We start from the raw sequence: 26488 nt of genomic DNA, 5'->3' as shown, positions 1-26488 counted from the left end.
TGAACAGGACTCTTTAAATGTTTGAATTAAACATTTTGTGGTGGAACTTGTTAGTTAGTTATTTTACTGGAAATTCTGTTTATCAACCGTGCACATTCCCATTCACCCCTACAAACCATGTCCTATGAAACACACAACAGAGAAACGCCTAGCAAACAGTACACATATTTATACAATAATAATGGCAACAGTAACCATCAAGAACATCTCATCAACATGAAACGTTGACGGACAGTAAAGTGCTGGGTTAGTCGCAAGATGGCAAGAATGTTTTTATGTGGATAAACTTGACAAAAAAAGGGGATTGCCACCTTTTCCATTGCAAGTAAGAGTTTGTCTTTAAGTTTTTATCCCTGGTGTGTCATGTCGGACACCACCAGCATGCTCAAAGCTGAAAAGCTCACCTCAGTGATTTGCCAGTGTTACAATTTGCATGATACGGAGAGAAAAGAAAAATCACTCTTGCATGTTGTTTCCTAGTTTAAAAAAAAATGTTATGCTCCTTTATGCACATATGCTTGAAAGATAAATGTGTGTTTTTACAATGTGCAGAAAAAGTGCAGCATCAGCAACATGACCAAAATTAAGATGAAATTAGCATGTCCATACAGGTGTCATGTTTCCATCACTGGCGATCGGAGTTTAAGCAGATGAAAACCAGTGTGTACTGCAGAGTCATTTGACCCCACAGTGTAAGTGGATTGTAACGATTCCCATTGCAGACATAAGCCACGTTAGCAGGTGTTAGTGGGTTTTTTGACCAGTGGAAAATAGGCTTTATTTCATGCCTATATGGCTACAGGTCCTGTGCTTTTGCCAAAGAGGGCCTGATGGCAAAAGTGAGAGTGAGTTAGTGACTGATGTCAAATTCTATTGAGGTTAAAATACGAGTAAAGGCTGATTGATGCTTCTGTATCGAAGCTACGCTGTAAATCCACACATAGCCTACAGAAGGGGCTGATAATTCATATTAGTTCTAAGGAGTGTGTGAGTAGCTCTGCACTTCCACCGCAGAAACACTAGTGGTATAGTTACATTTTTGGGGAGGTGCACATCAGGGTGCAGTGTAGGGCTCTGCATAGGGTTAACATCTCCACAAAGGGTACAGCTAAGCTTCAACGTAGAACAGGAATTGGGCTTAACAGTCTAGGACATATCATGTTAAGCAGTGTGGGTGGCACTCTCGTATTACAACGGCCAAAAGTCCACATAATAAACAGCTATATGTTAAGCTATACCCTTAACACATGTTAAGGGTACATGTAAGCATCTGCCAGCATCCTGGGGACTGATAGAAGGGAATCATGTGAACTGCACCCCTTCACGGCCATTATTGACAATAACAGGCCGACGCTCAAGGTAGATTAGCCGATTTGACCATCTGGCTCCAAACCAACCAGCAAGACAAGAGTGGTGGTAAAACAGCAAGTCAGCTGTCAATGGAACAAACCGTATTAAACTCAGCTCTTCTTGATGTTTAAATCACAAGGCCAGGATATTAAGTTAAGGCCTATACATTTTCATCTGATACGAGATACTACACTATAAAAAGGCATATATGAACATAATACATATGATAACTTGGCCTTGATGTAGAGAGGAGCACTGCTGTCAGGTTAGCATATGTCGGGAAGCTACCTTTGTTGAAATGAACCTTATTTAGCTGCTATTGTAATTATTTCCTAACCTATTATGAGGCTAACATGGCAGATGTTAGCATTAATGGTTGCTTAAGCATATATATATATATATATATATATATCTGTTAAAGCGTTGGGTTCACGGTACATTTAAAGCGAGCATTGCTAAATACATGCGCGATGTAGAAACAACAGACGCTACAGGACGAATTGACAGATAACGTTGCTAGCAATCCCAGCCGGGTGGACCTGCAGGGGGGAGGGGGGGGGGTATCATAGATAGGAAACCAATGGGGTTGACAGGACAGTGAAAATAAGACTTTAATCAACATCCCTGTTTGCTAGTATGATCTATGCGGAACATACTGCACCACCGCGGCAGCTTAATGCACGCTTACATATTTGACACCAGTGGACACCACCGCAGCTAAGCCTGCCGTGCACAGGCAGTTGAGCTAAAAAAGCTAACATCGGATGACTGCAAGGATTAAGCGTTAACGGTGCCTTCTCCCCGTTACACACGCCCACCGCACGCACTGCCATGTCGCACACGGTGTCGCCACAGCGGCGAAGTCCACCGAGCTTAACGGGGACACTAACGCAAACACATCTGCCAAGTGTCTGCTTGCTATGCAGCAGAAGGAGGAGGGGGGGCTAGCGTTAGCACCTTTAGCATCGTTAGCTAGATAGCTGCCTGCCTGCCTGCCTGCCACCCCCACCGGTGGTTCTTCTGCAGGGGGCATCGCAGTTTACCGAGAAAAACAGAGCGCACGACAAAAACCCACCACACACGGACCGGGCGAGACGCGTTCGGTGTGTGTCCGTGTGTGCGAGTCGCGGCGGGGAGTCAACACAGCGTACCTCGGGATGGAGAATGGGGACGCAGCCAGCTTCTTTCTCATATTCCTCCATAGCGTCGGCCATCTTGGTGGTGATCTCCGCTTAGCATTGTGGGAAACAGGAGCCTGTGTAGTAGAAACAAAACAAGAGGAGGAGGAGGAGAGAGGAGCTGTCAAAATGTGAGAGATGAAGGGCAGGTCTCATCACACAGAAGGTCACATAATCACATCATTCTACCAGGAGATCTAATGTACATTACAGGATAAACTACTTGTGCACTCCCTCTTCTAAACCTGACTGTTTATTATTGTCTGTTTGCTCTAGAGCGACTTCAGAATTACTCCTTGTCATTAGTGGGTCCTCCTCAAACGGTTCTACAACAAAATGTCACTTTATATTGTTTGCGTGCTGGAGCTTTTTATATAAAGTCTATGGTGCGGAGTGAAGTTAGAAAACTTTCTGCTCATCCTACCAGGTTTATCTGCAGTGAAGATTTTTTAGTTTTTTTTCCGAAAATGACACTCAATATGTTTTATTACTGTAAATGTCTGTGGTTTATATAAAAGTTAGAATGATTTACGTCATGCTGTTATATTTTCATACATTGTATGTTGGCTATTTCCGAGGTGTGTTAGGCAACCAACAAACCTGCAGAACACCGGTCGGTCACATATCTGTCCAAATTTGATTGACATTGAACATTTGAACATTTTGAACTATTATTTGTTTGTTACAAGATACAGAGTTTATGATGGGTTTTCTCATCCCAAATCTACTTGAACAAAGTCTTTATTGTTATATGCAGAAATTACAAGTTATCAATGCTATGACATTCTTTGTTCCCTTGTCTCTGCCTGGTGCCGTCAGTTATTAAAATAAAATATATAAATAAAACAGCTAGAAACATCCAAAGAAAAATAGAAACATTTAAATATGTATACACATATTTACTATAAATAGATGGATAGATAATACATTTAATTTAACTGACGCTTTTTTCTTCCAAAGCGACTTCCAATTAGTATATTCAACCATGAGGGTACAAACCAAGAACAACACGATTCAAGAAAGTACAGTTTTCTTCAAGAAAGCCAAAGTACAAAGTGCTTTAAGTAAGTGCCATTCAAGTGCTACTAAATAGATAGAAAGAAAGAAAGATAGATAGATAGATAGATAGATAGATAGATAGATACATACATACATACATACATACATACATACATACATACATACATACATACATTCATACATACATACATACATACATACATACATACATACATACAGACAGACAGACCGACATACATACATACATACATACATACATACATACATACATACATACATACATACATACATACATACATACATACATACATACATAGATACATACATACATACATACATACATACATACATACATTCATACATACAATGCTTTGAGGTTAGTCACACATCATTAATATATTTTCTTCAACGACATTATGGTCTTCAATACAATTTAAGAAAAAAATATCCTTGACCATTTTTTAGAATGTTATTGAGTCAGGGCTAAGTCTGGGATGCACTTAAATCAAACACACAGCTTGGCTTTACAGTGTCCAGCACTATATGGCCACAAGGAAACCTAAAGTCACACTTTGATTTTAACATTTCACAACACCCAATAGAATGCAACAACATACGCGTTCCTCATTTGTTCCTACACGTCCCATCACGTACATCTCTCAGCCACTAGATGTCAGGCTTTACCAAGACATGCTTGCACAGTAATCCTGTACAGTTTATAAACCTATGATGACGTGATTAGCTGCACATAGAGTCCAATGTACTACATTAAAAACAATGATTTTAAAAGCATGTTAGAAAAGGGAACATGAATCCCAATATGAAACATAATTTTGACAAATAGACGTAAACATTTTTAACACACAACGGTTCAATTAATATCCAAATTAAACGAGACATCAATTTGTTTGTCCGGAAAGAATCTTAACAACAGCCATGTAAGGTGCCATACACCACCACAATAATGATAATATATGACTTTATACACCTAAATGTTCTCCATCATAGGCATGGAGCGTTCAGATGGACTGTGTCAGAAGTGAAAGTGGCCTGAAAGGGTCGCTGTTGAGCTGCTCTGTCCATTCAGGGAAATCAAACGATGACCGAGTAGAAACAAGGAAGGAAGTATCATGTTTTGTGTCAAGTTAGACTGTCATCAATCCTGAGCAGGATATCGATCGTTCGATCTTCAGAATAAAGCCAGGACAGCGTATTTAAAAGTAACTTGGCATAAAAGGAAAGCTACCATGATTAGTTAATAGAACTTACCAATACAATGGTAATTTAATACTGATACAATCACGATTCCTATATCACATATGGCAGCGTTTATCAATATATATATATAATTTTGTATTGTTTAAATATATATAATAACAACATATACATGCAAAAGATATATGTTAACATCGTGAAAAGTCAGTATGAATATATATTGATGCGGTTAGAAGATAGAAAACATAAAATAACAAGAAAAGTGTTAAAAAACATATGAGAAGGGTATTGACACAATCAATCAAGCTGTTGTGTATGAAGGCCATTTCTGAATGAATGAATATTTAAATAATTATTTCATACAACTTTTATCATTTTGATTTAATCACTTGAAAATCAATTAAATGTAGAAGGGTGAACTTTTTTTGGTGTTGATTAAAATACAAATAAAACTAGTTTCTTTACATGTACAATGTTTTTTTCACAATAAATGTTATTATACTGGGATATATATTTAAGGACAATTATCATAAAATACGAGTCTCTTCAAAACTGTCTCAGTTAAATAAAATCGGCTTTTAGTTTGAATTTTGGAACCGGAAATATGATTCATTATTGTTGACTTGAGCTCCGTCCCCTCAGATCCTGTGAGAGAACAGTGTAGGCGGACCAGTGGAGAACAGGTTGAACATCAGTGGGTCGGTGACGCTCGCAATCGAACCGGCAACCCTGAATACTGATGTGCTTTAAACGTCAATACCTTGACCTGGATGACGTGGCCGAGCGGAGGGGGACGCGCACTGAAGCAATGGCTGCCTGCTAATACACATTACAACCCCGCCTGCTAACACTTAGCACAGGACCGGACGAATATCCACAGCCTGTGTTTCCCTGTCGTCATCCCGTCACGCGACCGGCCGGCACGTAGAACCCCCCAAAGAAAGGAAAGGTGAGTCTCACGCGCACCAAACGAGGACAAGACAAAACGAACGCACCCCTTTACCAGCTGATGATGATGATACAACGCAGCTAGCTCAGTTGCTAATGTGTGTGTGTGTGTTTGTGACGAGTTGACAGCCGTGACTCTGCAGTCGGGGCGCCGCGTACTATTATGTAATAACGCGGGGTTATTGGTAGCTTAGGGCAGCCTGCTTCTCCATCTCTAGAAGACTTCCTGTACAAGCTGTCCCGACTCACCCTCCACTGGGAACATGGCGTTTGAAATAGCATAGTTGCAGCTGGGCGATCTGAACGGGAAGAGCTCAAGTGGTGAGTGGTCAGATTCCCATTTCCTGCCAGCAGAGTGAGTCTGGGTGGTTTCTGGAAGAATCTGTTGCATTCACGTCCAATGTGGCTTTGATGTTTCAAAAATCTGCCTGTGATCTTGCCCCAGTTTTTCACGTTTGCACCCCTCAGCCCCTCAATGGTGCTCTCTTACCACTTTCACCCGATAAGGAGCCAGGAGCAGAAACAGGAGACTGTCCGGCATCAAGACCTGTTCCTAATTGTGTCAGACCAAGTGAAGCATCCGGTCGCTCCTGGCCTGTTACGGGATATCTTGTAGCAGCCTGTGAAAGTTATCCTCCTGCGATTTTTATGAAGCTTTCTCCCTCCGGGTTTTCTGCTCTGTGTAAGTGTTTGTTTGAACCATTTTGGGGTTTATTGTTTGAAATGTATCCTGCGTTTGAAGGCATTGAAAATCAGCTCACATTCATCCATCCACAATAAGTGTATGAAGCATCAAATCAGGATGGAAGCTGTCAAATTTGTTGTTGACATCAGGTGGTTTGAGTTCCTGATGAAAACTCTGCTAGTTTTCGTGTCGGGCCAAAATTGAAATGTTCATATCAGTCGGTATCGACAATCCTCATTTTAAATGGAGCATTATTGGTTGTAGTGATTTTGCTCCTGAGTGAAGGTTGTGGTTTTAAACTCTTCTTTATGAACAGAGAATGACAAACACTTGATATTCAACAAAACATTTTACAAATCTGAAGTAGAAGGATACTGTCTTCACTGTGCTTACACAATTCATGCGCATCATATAGCTATGGTTTGGATTTTTGTTATATTGTCAACTAGTTATGTGTATTGTTTTATGGCCCAGCCCTGGTTTTGCTCCTTGGCCAACTTGGCGTCGACCAGTCACACACTTTATTTTCATATTTTCCATCCTCTGCGTATTTGCATAAAATAAAGGGGCAATCCCAGACTTTCCATGACAAACTTCTGTGAAGGTGACCCTCACAATCAAGGCTCAAGGGAGCTAACCAGCTCATTTGTCAGTCAAATGGAGTTTCCATTCAGCCCTTCTCCAACCACATCATGTTACCTGCACACTTCCCTTGATGACACAATTACCTTTATATTTGAATTCACAGTCTATTCAGGATCATCAGGGTTGTAATGATGCGGATATACAAAGGAAAAAGACAAAGGGGTCCCCTTTGTGAAGCTTGTTTGCACAGAGTTAGAAAATGAAACTGACATGTTTACTCTCATGGTAACACAACCAGTGTTGTTGAGCACAATAAGTATTCTTTTTCAAAATTGATGCCCTTTGTAGGTTAGACTAGTGTAAGAGAGCAACTAACAATTGTTTTTATTGCAAATAAATCAATTATTATTTCTAGTTATCAATTATTGCTTTTACTAATATTGTCAGAAATCTGTTACATATGCACAGAGTGGCTCTACAAAGATATTAGTGTGGCAATAGATAAGTGCCTTTGATGTTGATTTCACAATGTAATGGATAATGAATAAAGACACCATCTGCATTTAGATTGGTTCCCATCAGCCTTGCTCTCACTGTGCTCCTGGCATGAAAAGGAAATGCATCTGCCGCTGCACAACAAGAACAGAAAGTGAGGAAGAATAAGACTGAACCTCAGATGCCATTATTTTGATTGGATCAATGAATAACCAAATCTGTCCACTCATTAATGCAACTGGAGTTTTACTCTTGCCTTTAATCTCTATGCATGTGGATATGCAGATTCTGTAGGCGGGGGGGGGGGGGGGGGGGGGGCGATGACAAGATTGTGGGTGCAGCAGCCTTCTGGTTTCCTTTTTTTAGTTTGACCAATCACATTTTAGCAGGCTTAGGTTGCATGCAGGTAAACAGTCAATATGGAGAGTAAAAGAGGTGGAACACATTGACCGAAATGCATCAGCTGTTGTCTTCTAAATGTATCTGCATTCATAGGCATATAGCTGTTAATAGAGATTAGTCCAAATGTTTCTGTTTGTGAATAAATCGGGCCGTAGATGTCTCTCAACTCCAGCTCCATTCTCGTGTCTCACGTTGCTAAGTGGGACTGTGAAGCCGATGGGGCTCCGATATTGCTCTGCCTTTATCAGAGCACAGAGAAAAGAGCTTTGGGTTTGAATTTAGATTTGCATGGTTATTTCTCCTGTTGGACATTAGCTAGACTGACAGTGTAGCAACGTTGCAGTATCAGTTGGACACTAGCTGGAAGGCTGGAAAAGTAATCAGTTTATAACAGAGAACCGCACAAAATGATTTAAGATTAGAGGCTGGAAAAGCTTGAAAAAATGACTGAAACAATTAATGGTGTGTCCAAAACAGATTACTCTTCTGATCACCTGATTGATTGAATCATTTGAATAATTTTCAGTCTCAATACAATAGCTTTATGAAGGGCGGCTGTTGCTGAGGAGTAGAGTGGTTGTCCTCCGACCAGAAGGTCGACATCTTGAATCCCAGCCCATGCCGAAGTGTCCTTGGGCAAGTTACTGAACCCGTATGGCCCCTCATAGATGTTGAATGCAGTAATTGGAAGTCGCTTTGGATAAAAGCGTCAGCTAAATTACATGGAATGTTATTCATGCACTGCATGGTGATGCCATGTCATGTGGTCTCCGCTCTTCTTAAATAGGTTTTATTATTTATTTTAGGCCAGATTCTGATGCATAGCTCAAATGGCTCATTACAGAAGCACCCTAACTGCTTCTAAACATGAATGTTGAGTATCTGTTTGACATTTAATTATGTCTTGTTTGCAGAAGAAAATTGGTATACCTTTCATCCCCAAACATTGCTACATGTCTGAAAGCATTTATCGAGACCCGTGACCATGGCAAATTAGGCGTTTATGGAAGATTTACCTTGTGATGCACAGTTTTATTAATGAAGATGCTTAATTATGCAAAGTGCCAAGCTAGCTCCCACCAACCCATGGGAGAGAGGCTGTTTATTTCTAAATCAGCCATTGAACAAGGTCATGTCTGCAGAGCAGGAGAAATGTTTCTCTCCTACTCTGCATTAGGTCTATTAGGTGTGTAATAAAAACGAGACTGGAATATGGTATATCAACATTAGCCTCGATGTCTGCCAATATTGAATTGAAGGATGTAGTATTGTGTCCACACTTCAGTAGCTTAATTAGCCTTTTATTGCGGGTGCACGTGCACGAGGAATTACATTTTGTCTGTGAAATATGGAGCCCAATATGGAGCTTTAAAAAAAAAGGATTTTAGAATCTGCTAAGCATGAAAGCCTGTTTGTCAACCTTATTTTGATAAGATTCTTCATACTTTTTTTTTGTTATGAAATTTATTAAGGACTTTTCAATATGTTTTCATTATCCCTAGTTTCTTTATGCTACATCAGATTCCTTTCATGATATGAAGATTGTACTCAGCTTCCCACAGGAACTATTTACATGCAATGTAGGCTGCTATTGATAAGCTGAATCTGAAACATTCTTGCTCAATATTTGTTTGAATCATTACAGCTGATTCAGAAAATTGAAATGTTCCACTGTAGCAGATATTAAGGAATCTTCCTCACAGAGTTTTGTATTTACAGTGAGAAATGAATCACTCGGTTAGGCAAAGATTGGTTTATTTTTCGACTGGGAGCTAATGACTCGCAGCAATTGGTCTGTTTGCTAAATAAAACTAAATCATTCCCCATCAAACCCATCCCATTCCAGCAAGATTATTGTGACCATATCTATAATGGCGATTATTTATACAATCGTAATATTGATAAAGATTTTAAAAACAGTAGCCTCTTAGAAACTTGGCTGTGAAACAATTATGTTCTTATATTATTATAATAATGACACACACAAGCAAACAAGATGAAAGCTATTATTTAATAGTTATTACATATCCCACGCCTTTACAGGTAGCATTGTAATAAGATAAACATTGTCATTCACATCAGTTAGCAGAGCACTTAATCACAGTTCCAGTCCTTGAACAGATTCACAGCAGCCACATTATGAAACGGTATAACAACCCCCACAAGTTGAGTTCCTTCACTGAACAAATGTTCACCTATCGGGCGAGTTATAAGTCCCTCTCTCGCTCTCCCTCCAGACTGAAACACTCATCTGGAGCCATAACAAACGCTGTGCTACTCATGGAGCTATTGAAATGCCAAGGCCAGTGCATCAGTGCGGACTAATCTTCCGAGCCGGGACACTCAGGCCACTGGCTGTGGTTTGGCTGATTGGACGCATTTGCACTAACAAATGCCAGATGTGGTCCAAATGATAGAGTCGACTCTTCTTTCTTGTGTCCAGGAGTGGCAAACAAATCGGGTTACATTTTGCAGCACTTTGCCGTGGTTTGTAGCTCGGCGGCTTTTGTTGCCGCCTCTGAGAGGGTTAGCAAGGCTTAGCAATAAAAGCGGCTGCTTTAATGCCAATGAAACCGTATTACTGTGCAGCTTTCGTTTAAAAGTCTAGGCCTTCATTGTTCAGAGGAGCTCGACTGCTGCTGGCCGTGCTACATCAGGCAAAACTGAACAAACATGCCTTTAATTTGCACCTGTCTCCTGCAATGACAGGGTTTGGTTAAGCGTGGTTTCTTGTGTCAGCCTTGCACCAGGCCCACTGCTGAGCGGCATTTGCTCATTTGATGAAGGAGCGTGGGAGCACCAGGCCCTTTTATGAGTGTCTCAGCCCATTAGCTTCAGTGTCCGCGCTCGTCGGGCCCCGGGTTTATTTCCTCACAGGCGGGGGGAATCATATTACTGCCCACCTGAGCTGCTGCTTCCCCCTCGCATCACTGAAAGATCTGCTGGTTTCCAAGCTACACAGGTGGGCTGCCTCCAATAACAAAACGCTGCTGGATGCCCCCGAGTTGAGACGCAAAATTAAATTTTCCTTTTTGACCAGGCAACAGTGAAATGATTGCTATCATAATCTCCACATCTGCCAATGGCAAAATACAATTGGATTTGCTCTGTACTTGTTTACACCATTTTGTCCAGGTTTGGCAGCAAAACCTTATGGAGAATCAAGACCCTGTGAACCTCTTGATTTTTAATCATCGGCAACATTCTAACCAAAATGTTATACCAAACAGTCAGCTAATCAAAAAAAATCATTCACTGTCAGTTAGGGCTGTGCAAACATATCGATAAAGCTTATGGAAAGTGCATTTCAGTTCAATTTGTTAAGTGACACTTGGCAATGCAATTGTTTGTCCTAATAAATTAGTAGTATTTGCACAATTTGTTGCCGGAGTTATCAATATTCTGTGATGCACACATACTATCAAGTTGATACACAACAAGTTTTATATTGCGATATATTGCATCGCACATCATAATGCAATATAATACTACGTATAAAGATTTGTATCTTGTGGTGATGTCCTTTCTGATACGCAGCCCTGTTATCAGGAAAGATTTGAGAGACATACTGTGTCTGTATCCTAATTCCACTCTTTTAAATGTGAAAGAATTAAATGTGATAGAATAATACTATTGATCACTACAAAAGTGTCTTCTCCTCTACACTTTGGTTTAATGATTATTGGACAGGAGTCTACTTTTCCATCCATAATTGATTATGCATAGCTGACCCTGTAGGCTTACCCACAGAGGAAACTTGCTTTTCCCCACAACTGTGTTAACCAACTTCCAGACTCCAGTCCACCTTAAAATAACCACAGAGTCTGAACTCAGGAGATGACTTATAAATGTCAGATGTGAGTCAACCTAGTATCTGCACATGGTGTGGGACTGTAATTTATCTCAGTACCTTGACCACACCCTGAACTGTATTGAAGACATTTCCAGATGAGTCACAGGAAAAAAACAGATAATGGACAGGTTACTCAATTGGTTACCAGTGAATCATCCAACAATCCGCTGGTGCAGCCTTCTGAAGTAAATATCTCTTTCTGTTCTGTGAGGACGGTGGAAACACGGTGGAAACAAAGGCCCTCCACAATGATTTTTTTAAGGTGTTTCATTTTAGTGGCTGCAAATATGTTCCTGAAAAATATACATATACTGTAAACAAAAGTAAGTAAAACTATCTCACATGGATGTTTGATCATACATGCAGGGCCAGCTATGACAGATAGTGAAGTATGATGTTACATTTGCGTTCAGTTAGTAGCTGTATTCCCATCTTCTTTATCCCAGTTTTTAAAAACAGGATTTGAATATTATGCATCTCAGGGCAGCACTGAGAACTCGGGCTGCAACCATTAGAAATATATTTTACTTTAAATACACGATGCCTCTCCAGACAAGTGTTTACGCTCCATGTCAGAAGTGATCTTTGTCCATACTAACACATCTGACTACACATATCACACATATCACAAGGCCGTTCAGATATAATGGTCATGTGCGAGCCTGTGTAAACAAGGAAGTAGATTGTCTACTCTGCAGTTGGTTGCTTAGTTCCAGAAAAATGCTATGAACGAGGAACAGCAGTGGTGTAGAGAAAGAGCAGATATTAGATGACGAGGGGGAACTGCTAATGACAGCAAGTGTTAGCGCAATTTGCTTGTTATCGCTGGTAGCGGTATTGTCAATTTAAAGTCACGAAGCAAAAACAGTTCCTGCGACATTGTCCAGTGCGTCTGTTTTAGAGGCTCGAAAAGTGTCTAAAACAGAAATGTACAAATGATGGATGTATCCTCAGCATGTGTTAAAATGAAAAGTGTTAGAATTGTCCTTGGTTTTCAGTGGTTAAAAAGTCAGGGCCATTTTCTATTTTTATCCTAATCACCCATTGATTAGAATACCGATGGTATATTGAAGGGAGATGATGGTAGTGGTGCCTCCTCTATGTGGGGACATTTCCTGCCTCCATGTTGAAGATACAATTTAACCTATTGACATCACATGCACAGACAGGCGTCCTAATTCATTCGGTCAGACTCCTGAGTCCTGTGCCCAGCTTTTGATGAGCCTGTTTGATATATTGTAATGGTGATGCTGCACAGAGTGTTAAGTGTTCAGGAAGCAGTGTCATACCGTACCAGATCAATATTACTGTCTACGAAACTGTAGCAGCTTTTAGCTTTTGGCAGGTTTTCATTTCAGCTGCTTCTCTTCGTACTGGCGGTGGAGGTTCCTTCAGGCAGAGACGTGCCTGATGGAAAAGGGACATGATTGGAGCCAACCATGACAGACCAGCCAGGAAGAAAGAAGCTGAAAGACTAGATTGCCTTTTAGCTCCAGGAACATAGAGTATGTCTTCTATATCCCCTGTGACATGAGCAATGCTATTATGGCAAATAAAGATCATTTAAGAGAGAAGATCATAATATACCATACCTGGATCTCATGGATGAACAATCAATCAAGAAAACTTTCCTTTTGAGATGTACTGTTTTTGTAAGTTTGAAGTCGATCTCTCTTATCAACATTTAATTGTTATCTCAAAAATGACCACGGCCACTTTCTGTTTGGGCTAAGCAGGCTTGACTGCGGCTCTTTGGGCTGATAATTGCAGTAATTTGTGGAGTGACAGGCGTCTTTGTTAAATTTTAATTCTGAGGTATTGTTGGAGAATCAAGCCTTTGGCTGTGTCTGTCCCTCCAATTCACTGTAACCTCTAGCGGAACTTAATTTGGTGCCACACTCTGCAGAATTGACTCCACACAACACATTATTAAGCGTTTTTCATTGTCATTAATCCTCTTTAAAGATGACCTTTCAATGCAGTGGTGTAATATCCTCACATAGCCTTGCATTTTCCACTTTTCACAAAAGCCAAATTGCAGGGCACACATAGTCAGATCTTGAAAGTGGCGAGGGAGATGGTCTTCCTTGAATTTTGGATGCTGAAACACAGGAGGGACTGAAACTGTACACAATGAAAAATGTAGGCAGGTGATTTCTGACAATTTCTTGTTTTGTCCGACAAACAGCCCCAAAAGAATATTTACTTTAACCTTATTTAAGAAATAAATTTGATATATAATATTTACTACTAGTTTGAAAAGCTAGAACCAATTTGAGAAACAATTTTCACATAATGACTCAGAACAATGCATTGATTGTCTGTTAAAGTTGATTCATTTCCGATGCAGGCTGATGCTTCACTACTGGATTAAAGCTCCAAACAATGGAGTTTAATACAATGCACCTATCTGGGGAGAGATAATGAGGGAGAGCGAGATGGAATTGGTTTTCATGAGGAGATTATATCGAAATTGCTTTCCCATTGATCAATGAACGTCTGGAATATTAAAGACGCCATGTTACGTTTGAGGAATTATTGTGAATGGATGGTTATTTGGTGTGAGGTTGTTAAGAAAAACAACTCACAAACCAGGAAAGACTTAAGGTCATGGAGGTGTTCAGGCTTAATAATCCATAGAAAAATCAGGATGGCAAAAATGGTGAAGGGCTACATATGCTATGAATACATGTTTCACACAGAATGCTATGTGGTTCTTTGATAAAAATCCTCCTTCAAATTCATTGTCATTTATTTGGATTGTGAGCTTTTGCCTGCTGGCTTCACTGACTCCATGTTTTATTAAATGTCTTTTTCAAAACGCTCATGGTTATACATGGCTATGATATAGAGTGCTATTTGTGTGTGTGTAGAGAGACATATATTGTACTTTTCGGGCTTCTGGATACAGTGCGTCGCTTAGAAGCCTGTCCCAGCATTTTCTTACACACCACCGTCAGCCCTCACCTGCCTGTTCTTCCCTCAGGAGCAAACTCGCAGCTGGGTGCCCGGGTGCAACAGCATGTTCCCCCTGCAGCTGGACCAGTACACGCGCACTGATGCATGCATGCACACACACACACACGCACAAACTTAAATTGCAGAGACGCAGTAAGTCAAGCGAACGGACTGCTTCGGGAAAAGATAGCTTTCACTTTTAAAATCTAAAAACAAATAAGTAGTTTAACGACTCGTCTCGCACACTAACACAGAGTTCTTTCAAAAGTAACATCTGTCTGCTCTTATTGCCACAAAGGAGTAATCTCCAAGTGCGATCTCTAAGAATTACAAACAACCCCTGGAACGGAGTCAGAACCGGATTACCCTCTGTGGCCCTGCTGTGCTGCACCACAATAAAGAGGATTGGTGTCGAAACAGGACATAAGGAAAAAGATAGGGAGGAATCATTCTGATGTAATGAGACAATAAATCGTTTTGTCGGTGAGCCTAGGATGTTGTTTGTGTGTGAGTGGTAAATAAAAAGATTGATTTGTTTTTTTTAAATGTGAGTTGTAGCCCTGTCCCTTAAAAACCCTTCATCCACTCTATGGACGACACAGAGTAGAGATTATCCCACTGGGTAATACACTTGTGACAACACTGCTGCTGTCAATGACACCGGAGATTGTAAGGGAAATAGTGTCCACTCAGAATCTGCAGAGCATTTGCTTTAATCTTTAACACTGGATTTTAATCTAGTGTTGCATTTGTAGGTGTGCGTGCAGAGTAGAGGTATTACCTCCAGATGCTGCCACCCTCAGTACACAAAGTTTGCAGATTGTCTCAATAATGTTATCAGGTTGACAATTGGTATTCTGGCTAAATCTTTGCTTTCCCCTTTGACACTGAATCCTCCGCCTTGTCGCTCAACTCTCCTCTTGTTTTCTAATCTTGTCTCTACTACTCTGTGATGTGACTCCACAGCACTTAATAATTGTGTCCGCCTAAGTAATAATAATCATTTTTATTTGTGGTCACTATATCACTGGTGCATAAAATTGGGTTTATGTCACTAAAAAAAGAAAAGCCTCTCAGCAAGTGACTGTATATAATCAGTGTTAGCACCAACATTGCAGATCAGTAGTAACACTGCCTCCCACACTAACTCCAGTCCAATCTGTTCGTTCAATTAATCCAATTTGAATAAATAGACGACCAGCACTCTATAATAGCAGTGCATGGGACTCATTAATATAAGTGGATGCGCCGATCCTGTTAACAGGTCGTTCACATCAACGTGCGAATTCACTGAGCTTTGACTAAACAGGTGAACACCTCTTTATCATGGTTTAGTGCAGTGGTTCTCAACCTTTTTTCAGTGACGTACCCCCTTTGAAGAAAAAATTCTGCCGAGTACCCCCTGACCAGCGCAAAGCATTTTTGGTTGAAAGAAAGATGTAATGTGATTTATTAGTCCTTGTAACTAGACACATTCAAATTTAAAACTCCATCAATTTCCATAACATTGCTTATTTGTAGTGGTCTCTCTTAAACTATTTGGAAATAAAAAGATATAAAAATAACTAGACTTTTATCATTATCTCAATATAAATAAAGATTTGTGCACATCAAAATAATTATCAACTTAAAGTGACTTCTTTTGGGATCATAATAAAGATATGTTCTCAAACTGAACTCATGAACTTAATTATAGCTAAACACTTCTTCCCAAAAAATGAATCATTAACTTAGTTTTAAATAAAAGATTAGCTCAAAACATATTTTTTTTATATTTATCATATTAAAATATCTCCTTTAAGGATCGAAAAGAATACTGACAGGTTGCTTGTTTCCGCTTGCTTCTGGGAGGCTTTTCACATCGTGTCTTGAGATGACCTGAATTCAGAAAGTTTCCTCTTAAAAAACTCAGGTGGCTCAGCAACATGACTTTCATGTTTTGTCTGGAGATACCGCTGAAGATGTGGTGGCTTAATGCCACTGCTGGCTAATCTCTCCCCACAGAAAAAACAAAAAGTGTAAATAACCCAATCTATGTTAATGTTAATATTGGTGAAGTGTCTTTGTTAATTTATTGTGAAATATTTGTTCGCTTTAAGGTCATACAACTTCATTTCCGCTTTTGTATTACATGCTTTTATTTTGAAAGGGTACCAGTAGAGACGCGGACTTCTTGTCATGAATCATTAACCTCACAACGGAAAACTTTTACGTTTTAGCGCCCCTCCGAAGAGGCACAAGCTCTCACGGTGTTGTTTAGGGAAGGCTCTCTGCTCTGGTTTCGCCTTCTTTGGCGCTTGTCCCTCCGTGTTTCAGCAGCATTGCTGCTGCACTTCAATTCAACTCCATTGTTGAAGTTTTCAAGGCAGGTGATGACAGGTGGCGTGTGCCAGGTTGGGTCAAACCATCGGTATGGGGGAGATTCTGTTTTTTTAGGATAATTAAATTGAAAAGCCTACTGAATATAAAATTTAGTTCATAAACTTACACTTATATTATATTGAATATTTGTTAAGTAACAATTTTTCAAGGATTTTTGAATGGATGCTAATTTTAAATATAAAGAAAAAAAATCCCAAGTACCCCCTGGAGTACCTTCAAGTACCCCCATTTGAGAATCACTGGTTTAGTGGACTGATTCTAGCACCCGGTCTTTTCACTTCAATAACTCCAGGTAAAAAGGTTCCTGAAAGAAAAGTGGAACCAGCATTACCAAGCAAGCGGGCCATTCTAATAGAGGTGGGTTTAGAATGGGCACTGTACTAGTTTTACAGAAGCTCAGACTCCAAATAATTTGTTTTGGAGTTATTAAGTAGAAGCAGTGAAAAACAGTGAAAAATCAAAGCACCTCTTTCACTATTAGGTTGCAACACAATCTGCCAAGTGGAGTGTTTACCATTTTTTTTAAATGTCCAGAAAAACAAAACAAAACATAAACATGGGTTAGTAGGTTTATTCTTTACTACTGTAATTTTTATTTAAAATTATTCAGGAAAATTACTCAAATGATTTCTCCATATGCACAAACAACAGTAAATACAGGCAGTGATACACTGGTTACCCATAAACATTTACTCACTAACATATGTTAAATCACTTCTTTTGAATCTTTTTATGAAATTAGTGAGTTACTGTAGCGTCTAGCCTGCTTTGAAGAAGTAGCGCTGGTCAGGCGGTGTATTGATACCGCTTTTTCTTATAAGGATAACATTGTCTGAAGCTCACGACCATCCGCTTGGAGTAATTTCACTGAGAAGAATCATATCAGTCCCTCGGTTAAATCAGGTGTGAATTGTGTGTGTGCTTGTTCAAATCGTGTGGGTGTCTGTTTGTTTGGCACTGTTGGAGGCATGGACGCTAACACATTGGGGTCACATTAGTATTGGAGGAAAGGCTTATATGCAGAGCGTACTCATGTCGTTGCACACAGTGAGCCAGCTCTTACAGCCGCTCCGCCGCTCACGTCGGCAGCCCTGCAGCGCCAGCTTACATTTACGAGGAGGAGGGAGAAAAATATGGTGATGTCATCTCTACGTCTCGCTCCCTCTCTCTGTCTCTCCTTCTCTATTCATCTCTCTTTTCCTCTCTCAGAGGCTGTGTTGTGAATGTAATGGTGCTTTCTGCTGCCCGAGCTACATGAGGTAGGTGCTTCATTCAACCCTCTTCCCTGCGTGCCTGCTGCATCAGTCGGGTGCCCTCCTTGCCTCTGTGTTTTATGGGTTTCAGTGTTATTTCACTCGATCTGGACAGACGTAATGATTCCTTTGTGTAATACTTACTTTTGTGGCCTTTTATTCTGTGTGATCGTGGTTTTTATGCGTGTTGGAAAGCTCCGTTTGGGTAACAGATGCTAATATATTGGGGCCACATCACAAAGCAGGCTGATAATGTGTCCGGATCCCCCCCCCCCACACACACAGCTGTTCAGACTGTCGGTGTCGAAATACCAGCCTGCATGAGAAGGTGATTCATTTTTGGTAAAGCTGCTCACAGCACCGCTCATGTTGACGTTGTGTCTATGAGCTTGTGTTCCCCATGTGCCGTTTTTCTTTAAAGGTCATACTTGGGTCACAGGACTACTGCCTGCTGCTGTGACCTTTGAGCTCCTAACTTCCTTGTGATGTCCGCAAATTCTTTCAAATGAATAACGTGAACGATTGAACCTGTAGACTCGATCAGCTTTACATCCTTTTCTCCGTTTTGTGTTATGTAAGAGGTATCTCACACACAACCTGACATATTATTCATCTCAGGCTGTGTGCGTCATACACATATCCAGTGTGCCGCTGTGTAGTGGAGCCGGAGCTTTGTTGACTCTGTGATTTTCCTCTCTGTTTCTGTGGCAGTAATGGTTTTGTGCAGTTCATTATGAGCCCACAGTTTCAGTGCACGGCTTCTCCCGACAGCGGGGTTCAGTGATCTGAGGTCACCATAGTCTCCTTGACACTGAAGTTCTCACCCTTCTCCTCCTCATCAACATTCCCATCCACATGTCTGATAAATAGATTTCAGTGAGCCCCGAGTCACCTTGTGGAATATGAAAGTGTTGTAACATGCCTTCTTCCCACATTAAAAAGGGATATTCTAAAAAGAAAGGAGTCAATATCATGCTGGAGTTTTTCTTTTTAGCTATCGGAGATAGTAAAGCATGACAGGAGCCTGGATTAAAAAGGGGGAACCCCTAAGAAACTCATTTTATAATCCTGAATCTGGATATGTGTATGATCTCTCGTTGCAAAGTACTGTGTTTTTTTGTGTGCAACATGTTGTGTTGTGGCAAGGTCATGGAAAGTGACTTCACTGTAGTTAATGTTGCACATGAGGTGATACTCAAAGAATGACATTGGATGCCGTGAGGCGGAAATCCAATTGTGGCATGATGTTGTGACAGAATACCATTTATTTGATCAGTAATGTATGTGTACCCTTGCTGGCTGAATTTTAAGCTACATCTACAATAGTTATTTCAGAAACATATTTTTCTACATAGCGTAAGAGTCACCATTCTGGAGATATTTGGAAGCACTGCAACAGAGACGTTTGGATATGATTTTGCAGACACTTGTGTTTGCCTCCTAATTGGTTATAATGAGTCACGACTTGACTACTAGTGGTGAGTGCAGCATGAATAACGAATTAACCCTTAGTTGACCCTCACTTTAACAGTTCCACCTTGTTGTCTGTTCAAGCAAAGTAATACCTGCTCTTACTTTAAGCGATTACTGTCCGTAGTATTTTGTGGACAGAGATTATGTCAAAAAAAATTGTAGATTTGTGAAAATTTCTCGATTCTTAGATGCGTTGCGATTGCGGACGTGGACGACTCTGCATCAATACAGAGACAGAACAAAATCAAATTATGTTTTCCGCATACGTTAATTTTTTTAGCGATGTCCTGCCGCTTCATAATTATCACCAGTGCTGCTTCAGGATCAGGACAGACGCTCATTAAAGGTCCGGTCATCCTTTACTGAGTCTCCTGTCAGAGTCTGCTTCCTCCCTACTCCCCCTCTGACATGTGCTCACTTTACATTTTAACAAAAAAACACCATCATTGATGAAAAGTTATTAGGACACGTACAGGATTATTTGTTTGTTTGAGTCGCTCTAGAGTTTAAGAGATACATGTAACTAGGGCTGCTCGATTATGGAAAAAAATCATAATCATGATTATTTTGGACAATATCAAAATCACGATTATTCAAAAGATTATTAATATGTGCCCTTATTCTGATGTATATTTTTTTAATCACTTCCGGTTCCGGTAAACACCGAGGACGGCTGTGTGTCTTATTCCTCCGTTCACCCAGGATATCGGTGCCCGGTTATTCAAACCCTTAATGATGGCAACCCTAACTCTCTCAGACCGGCTGACCGGCACACAACTCACGTCCTTCACTTTACTGCTGCTTGAGAGTGAGTGTCAGTCAGCTGGGCCGCTGAAAGCTTTGGGGGAAGGACTGAATTGCGCATGCGCGTCTCTTTCGAAAAAAATGCCAAATAATCGTTTCAACTCGATTATAGTAGTTTGAAGATCGTTTGACCCCATAATCGTAATCACGATTAAATTTTGATTAATCGAGAAGCCCTACATGTAACTTAATGTGATGCACAGAGTCAGGACATCAGTGTTAAAGTGACAATAACGATCCGGAGTCATGATCTGACATCATCGATTAATAACTAAATACATGTGATTATCAGTGTGTACACACACACACACACTCCTGCAGACAGGAGGTGATATTTTCTTACCAGCACTGTCTCCTTACACTGAACTTGTATGCTATTTTCTGTATTTGAGCTGTATTAATACATGTACAGAATAATTTCTGTACATTTTTACTACACTTGTCGGGGTGAAAAGTGATTACTATTCTGGAAAACAGTGCGGGATCTCTTTGGTCTAGCCTGGCAATCCTCCTCCTCTACTTTCGTGGTTGATTAATATTCATCTCTCCCTGACCTACATGGATTAATTCTGTTTAAAGACGTCTTCCCCTGAGCACAGCACCAAACTGGGACAGGCGCAAGATTACAGTGGACCAGGCAACTTTTCATTCACCTGCCCCCTTTTCTTTCCCAAAGAGAACACTTATGAAAACACTGACTGTCAACCGTTTATCCCTGAAGAGTGTTGATGTGTCTTTGATTTGGGTCTACAGCAAACTTTATCTGTAAAAACTGATGCTCAGTAGATTTCAGAGCTCCACATGTCCTTATTAATGGGCTCACAGTGGCGAGGTGATGACAGCAATATAACTCGCTAGGACTGCAAGCACTGAACATGTTCAAAGAGTCGGCTCCGTATAACGATACCGTTGATCTGGAGAGGTACACAGAGACTGTGACAGCTGACATTAGGAAGCACATTGATGATGTCACAGTCATTCAAATCGTCAGCTCAAGGTCAAACCAGAAGCTATTAACTGACAGCAGAGGTTTGGGCTGAAATCAGCAAGAACGAACCTGTCACGTGGCATCAGAGAAGGAATTGAATTATGCAGAGAGAGAGAAGCAACAGCCTCCATGCTGACAGGAGGCACACAACGCGCCCGTTGAAGGGCACCCAGGCCATCACGGACTGCAAAGCCTCAACATAGATTCACCACCAGGCATGTGTCTGTCAACAAGACCCTGTCATGGGTTGACCCCGTAGACAGCAGAAGAACTTTACTAAATCCCAAGCTATGCCAACACATCCTCAATTCTTTGGCCCAAAGATTCATCCCCAGATGCATCAAGTTAAGCACCATCATCCGGGTATCTAAGAAGTCTTCTGTATGTTGTCTGAGTTATTACGGGCCCAGCACAGATCTGTCATCATAAAGTGCTTTTCGAGGCTCATCCTGTAGCACATTAAGTCCAGGCTCTCCTCCACACTGGACCTCCTACAGTTTGCTTATTGCTCCAACTCCTCCTCTGAAACATCCGCCCTCCACCCATTCATTGAACACCTAGAAAAAAGATGCATATTCAACGATTTTTGTATTAATTGATAAGCTGAGCTTGATCCCTGCACTTCCTCACTGGCAGGATGTAGTTAGTCCAGGTCAGCAGCTTCACACCTCTAGCAGCAGCACAATGAGTACTGGCACTCCCCGGTGCTGAGTAGTCATGCTGCTGACATATGACTGCGCTGCATCATCCAGCTCTTACCACATGACTCGGCTTACTGATGACACAAGGGCCTTATCAGCAACAATGACAAAATAAATTAAAAAGAAGAGATGGAACTAACAGTACCATGGCGTAAGACCAACGTGCAACCCAGCCATCCTGCTGGTGGTGCTAGAGTATAAATACCTCCTCGGCCAGGCTGTACAGGCCTTTTCACTTAAACTGTGGATGCTTAAGTGCTTAATAGTCAATGGAAAAACTGCTTTATTTTTAACATACTGTTTTACTATCTATGAAACTGTACTCTTTCTGCAAATGGCGGGCTTTAGGGGGCCGTTCTTGGTCTCAACCATTTTTGTTCAGACTGTCTGCATAACTACTGGATGGACTGTCACATAATTATGTGGATGTTAATATAATTATGATGAAATTTATTATCAAATGTCAATCAGCTAAACGTAGATAAAGAAATTGTTAAACCTGCTGAAAATCATCATGTAATATTGCCACTATAAGTAAGTAAACATGCTGAAATGAGCATTTCTCTCCCAGCATCACCAAGTACCCCACATGCCACTAGCATAAAGCTTTAGACTCTTGTTTAGTCATAGTATCTCACCTGCCCTTTACCCCATAGTTCATCAAGTTCACATCCTGACGCTCGTCTGTCATCTGAAAGAGACTTGTTGAAACTTAGCCTGAGACTGAAGAATCAGGCGTCTCTGTTGCCAACAGGAGTGTCAATGAACCTGACACGCGGCAATTTATTAGCAAACACAGGTGATATAAGGATTGTTCATTGGTTTGGACAACACATTTCGAAAAGCCAAATTCAAACAAACAGAGGATTTCAGAATGTATACAAGATCACTTTTTACCTCATTTAGATTTAACGCAATACTTTTAGCCCATAACGTCTCTACAAACCATTGCTGCCTCTGGCATAACTTTTTTTTTTAGCAGCACATCTTTTCCTTTTACAATGAAAACAAAAAACCTTTGTCCTGAGAGGTTCTTGGTGGACATTATCTTAAAGGGGAGATATTATGAAAATTCCACTTTTGCAGTGTTTCTACACGTTAATTTGAGTATCTGGCATGTCTACCGTCCCAAAAACTCTGGAAAAAAATAACTCCCGCGATTTGTTGTGGTTCCTCTATGTCAGAAACGATGCGCGAGAGAGGGGGGCGGGGCACTCAAAACAAGTCGATCTGAGGAGGGCTGTTTTAGACAGGGTAAAAAGGGTGCTGTTTTAAATTATCCTTGTGGTATTTTGACCAAAATACGTTACAAACATTTCATTAAGACCCCAAGGAACCATATCAACTCTGGTAAAATTGGCATAATACGGGTCCTTTAAAACTTTCATCAACACTGAGCAGAGGTGGAGGCAAAGTAGAGGCCTTGCACAGCATTATTATCAGAGTGGTTGGCAGTCATCTCGAGGAGTGGTGATGCGAGCGTTATTGAATATTGCGGCGAAAATATTAAAATTGAGAATTGCTTTTGCAGTGGTTAGGTTTTTGAATCATATTGCCGAAAGTGGGGAAAACGTCCGGGACCATTACGTGAGATTGGTACGATCCCATATTTTGCTGTTGTCTGTGATTCAACATTGTAGCTCTGTTTGTGGTAATCATTTTCAAAACACTCTACAGTGATGGGCCACGATAGCTTCTGTTGTCGGGCTTTCAGAGCGCTGCTTCCCCCTTTTGAGAGCTGATAGTAACATCTCTACAATCAGCTTAGGGTCCTGAAATGATTGCTGTCCCTGCCTGCCCTTGAGCAGGGCTCCACTGTTAATCTGAAAACAATCAGAATCATAGTGTTTACTGCAGCAGATTGGGGAGAAAACAATAGTGACAAGCAAACCAAACCAGCATTTTCTAATATGCTTTTATAATCTTCATACCTGTTTGTTTAAGGCAAAAAAAAAACACTTTAACTTAGTCCACATGAATTATATTTTTTGATATTGATATTGTAAGCATAATCACAGCCATTTGCCTTCATAATGAGGAGCGTAGTTGGACTATAATTCCTCTGGAAGGCAATCAAGTCAAAATCATAACGACAGATGAAAAGGTTTGTGTCAACTATATCTTTCTGAAAATACTATCTAAAGAAGAAAACAAGGTAAACAGTGGTTAGTCTAAAATATAAGATCCAAAGGGGCAGGGTTGGGTTTTCCAGGGAATTTGTGATCAATTACAGATACAGCCAATGATGCATGGTCATACACCCTGTATTTATATGCACTAAAGTAGAAACTGAAAACACGTATCATTCTGTTGGTTCATCTGTTTTAAGTGAAATATTACTCAGAGGTTCCCTGTTGTCATTTGGCTTGGTGGAAAAACCCTTAAGCCGGTGTTTCCGGCTTTGTTTTGGGGCCACTGCCAAGCCACAAAGCCACAAGTTTAGGATTCCCTGTGCGTTTTGTCCTCTATCTTTGGCAATGAGTCATAGCACTCAGGTCAGAGACTGTTTTGGCAGGACTTAAAGAGATTATGATGTGCCATCTTCTGTGTCTGTCACTGGCTCATCCTTTGTTTATGAAATGAAATCTCCAACACACTTATTATAACAGTTTGTTACAAATACAACAACAAAAAAACTCAAGTGTGCAATAATATTCAGACATTAAAAGAACAAGATTAACAGTCACAGCTATGCGGCTACGGTTACTCGGATGCAGCGATGCTTTGTGCTACAAACATCAGCCTTCTAATACACATAAAGACGATGTTGACATTGATGTGTTGCAGGTATAATGTAATCATTGAACCGTGTTAGTGTAGGGAGCAAGCTTGTTAACATTTCCTAATTAGTGCTTAACACAAGGACAGCTGAGTCAATTGGGGTTTATAATTAATTGTGGACGCAATTGGTCATACCTGAGTATTAGTTTGTGCTACGACGGGTAATAGAGCAAAAGTGATTAAAGGGATCACCGAAGTGATTAGATTTCATCTTGTTGGGAAGATGAATGTCAACACCAAATTAAATGCTAATCCATCCTGTAGTCATTGAGATATGCCATTTAAATTAGAATAACGGTATATTTTCAGAAGAGTAGCTGCGAATAGAGGGCAGCTGTGAGGTTAATGTAAATGTGGTCATAAATATAGGGTGGTAGTGGAATTGGATGCATATGTTGCACGGTCTCTCTAGATTAGTGTATCAACCGAATGCAAACGATGTAAGTCAATAGCAAATATCTTTCAGTAGGCTCAGAGATAAGAGAATGTATTTCATGTGTCCTAGCAGTAAATTCAATTGTCATTGCTGCAGCACACACTATAGAAGAAATGGCATAGTGTTGCAAGTCTTGATGTGTCGGTTGTTTTCCCACCTCAGCCTCTTGGCCGCTGTTTCGGGCTGAGTCATGGTCTGATTGCCAAAGCTGGTTTTGAGAAAGAGTGGAAAGCATCTGTCTTCGGCTAGTCGGGTCCTTGAGTGTTGAGGCAAGATGAAGTGTGTCTGTTGGCTGGAGGCATTGGAGAGGCCATTGGAGCACTGGAGTGTTACATTAGTTGAATGACTGATGAGTGTGGGGTTGGCGGGGGTTGGCGGGGTTGGCGATCATCTCCCTGTCAGGATGTCTGCATGTCCTCTGTCTGATAGGAGGCACTATTTGTCCCTGAAGAGTCTCCTGAAACTTCTTCCTTCCTGCATCCTGTCCTCTAATAGCTTCTTTGCACCTCTCAAGGGGGCTAATATTGGCCAGAGCTGCATACACATACCATAAATGCTAATGCAAATAGACCACATACTCCTGGTTTCTACAAAAAAAATTCTGGAAACTATATTGAATTATTCATCCATTGGGCAATTTGCGAGGTACATCAGTCTAAAACGAATGTAGTCTTATCTTACAGTAATAAATCTTTGATTCTTGACAGTTTAATGTGCAGTTTGTGTTGAGATTAGCGAGGCTTAATTAAAGAAACACCTCTGTATAATATGATAGAGTTGAACAGATGCACGAGCTTCATCCTCCAGACTGATCAGTTGAATCAGTGCCTGTAAATTTCCATTAAAAACTTTCGAGATTTTCCAGAACTGTTGTACTAGACAACATTTGATTAACACTTTATTTCTTCTGTGATGGTTCTCTGTACAATACAATTCTCATCCTTCTCTAATTTCCTAGAATCACCTGAATCATTTATACCA

General features: G+C 40.6%; 2 protein-coding genes across 4 annotated transcripts in view; one reads left to right on the top strand and one right to left on the bottom strand.

The window, feature by feature from the left end:
- Positions 1-2565, bottom strand: part of zdhhc17 (zinc finger DHHC-type palmitoyltransferase 17) — a 28435-nt gene extending 25870 nt beyond the window's left edge. The window contains exon 1 of the mRNA XM_062382671.1: positions 2502-2565. Within this exon, the coding sequence (XP_062238655.1) occupies positions 2502-2564 (63 nt within the window). The 5' untranslated portion in view covers position 2565. The remainder of the gene's footprint in view (positions 1-2501) is intronic.
- Positions 2566-5422: 2857 nt separating this feature from the next.
- The window catches only part of osbpl8 (oxysterol binding protein-like 8), an 81591-nt gene continuing 60525 nt past the window's right edge, over positions 5423-26488 (top strand). For all 3 annotated transcript variants that reach the window (XM_062382709.1, XM_062382708.1, XM_062382707.1), the window contains exon 1: positions 5423-5712. The gene's annotated coding sequence lies outside the window, so the exon portion shown is untranslated. The remainder of the gene's footprint in view (positions 5713-26488) is intronic.

This window comes from Platichthys flesus, chromosome 23 (genome assembly GCF_949316205.1).
Source record: "Platichthys flesus chromosome 23, fPlaFle2.1, whole genome shotgun sequence".
Classification (NCBI taxonomy): Eukaryota; Metazoa; Chordata; class Actinopteri; order Pleuronectiformes; family Pleuronectidae; genus Platichthys; species Platichthys flesus.
The sequence above is the reverse complement of the archived record's forward strand: the minus strand, read 5'-3'. Positions and strand labels throughout refer to the sequence as shown.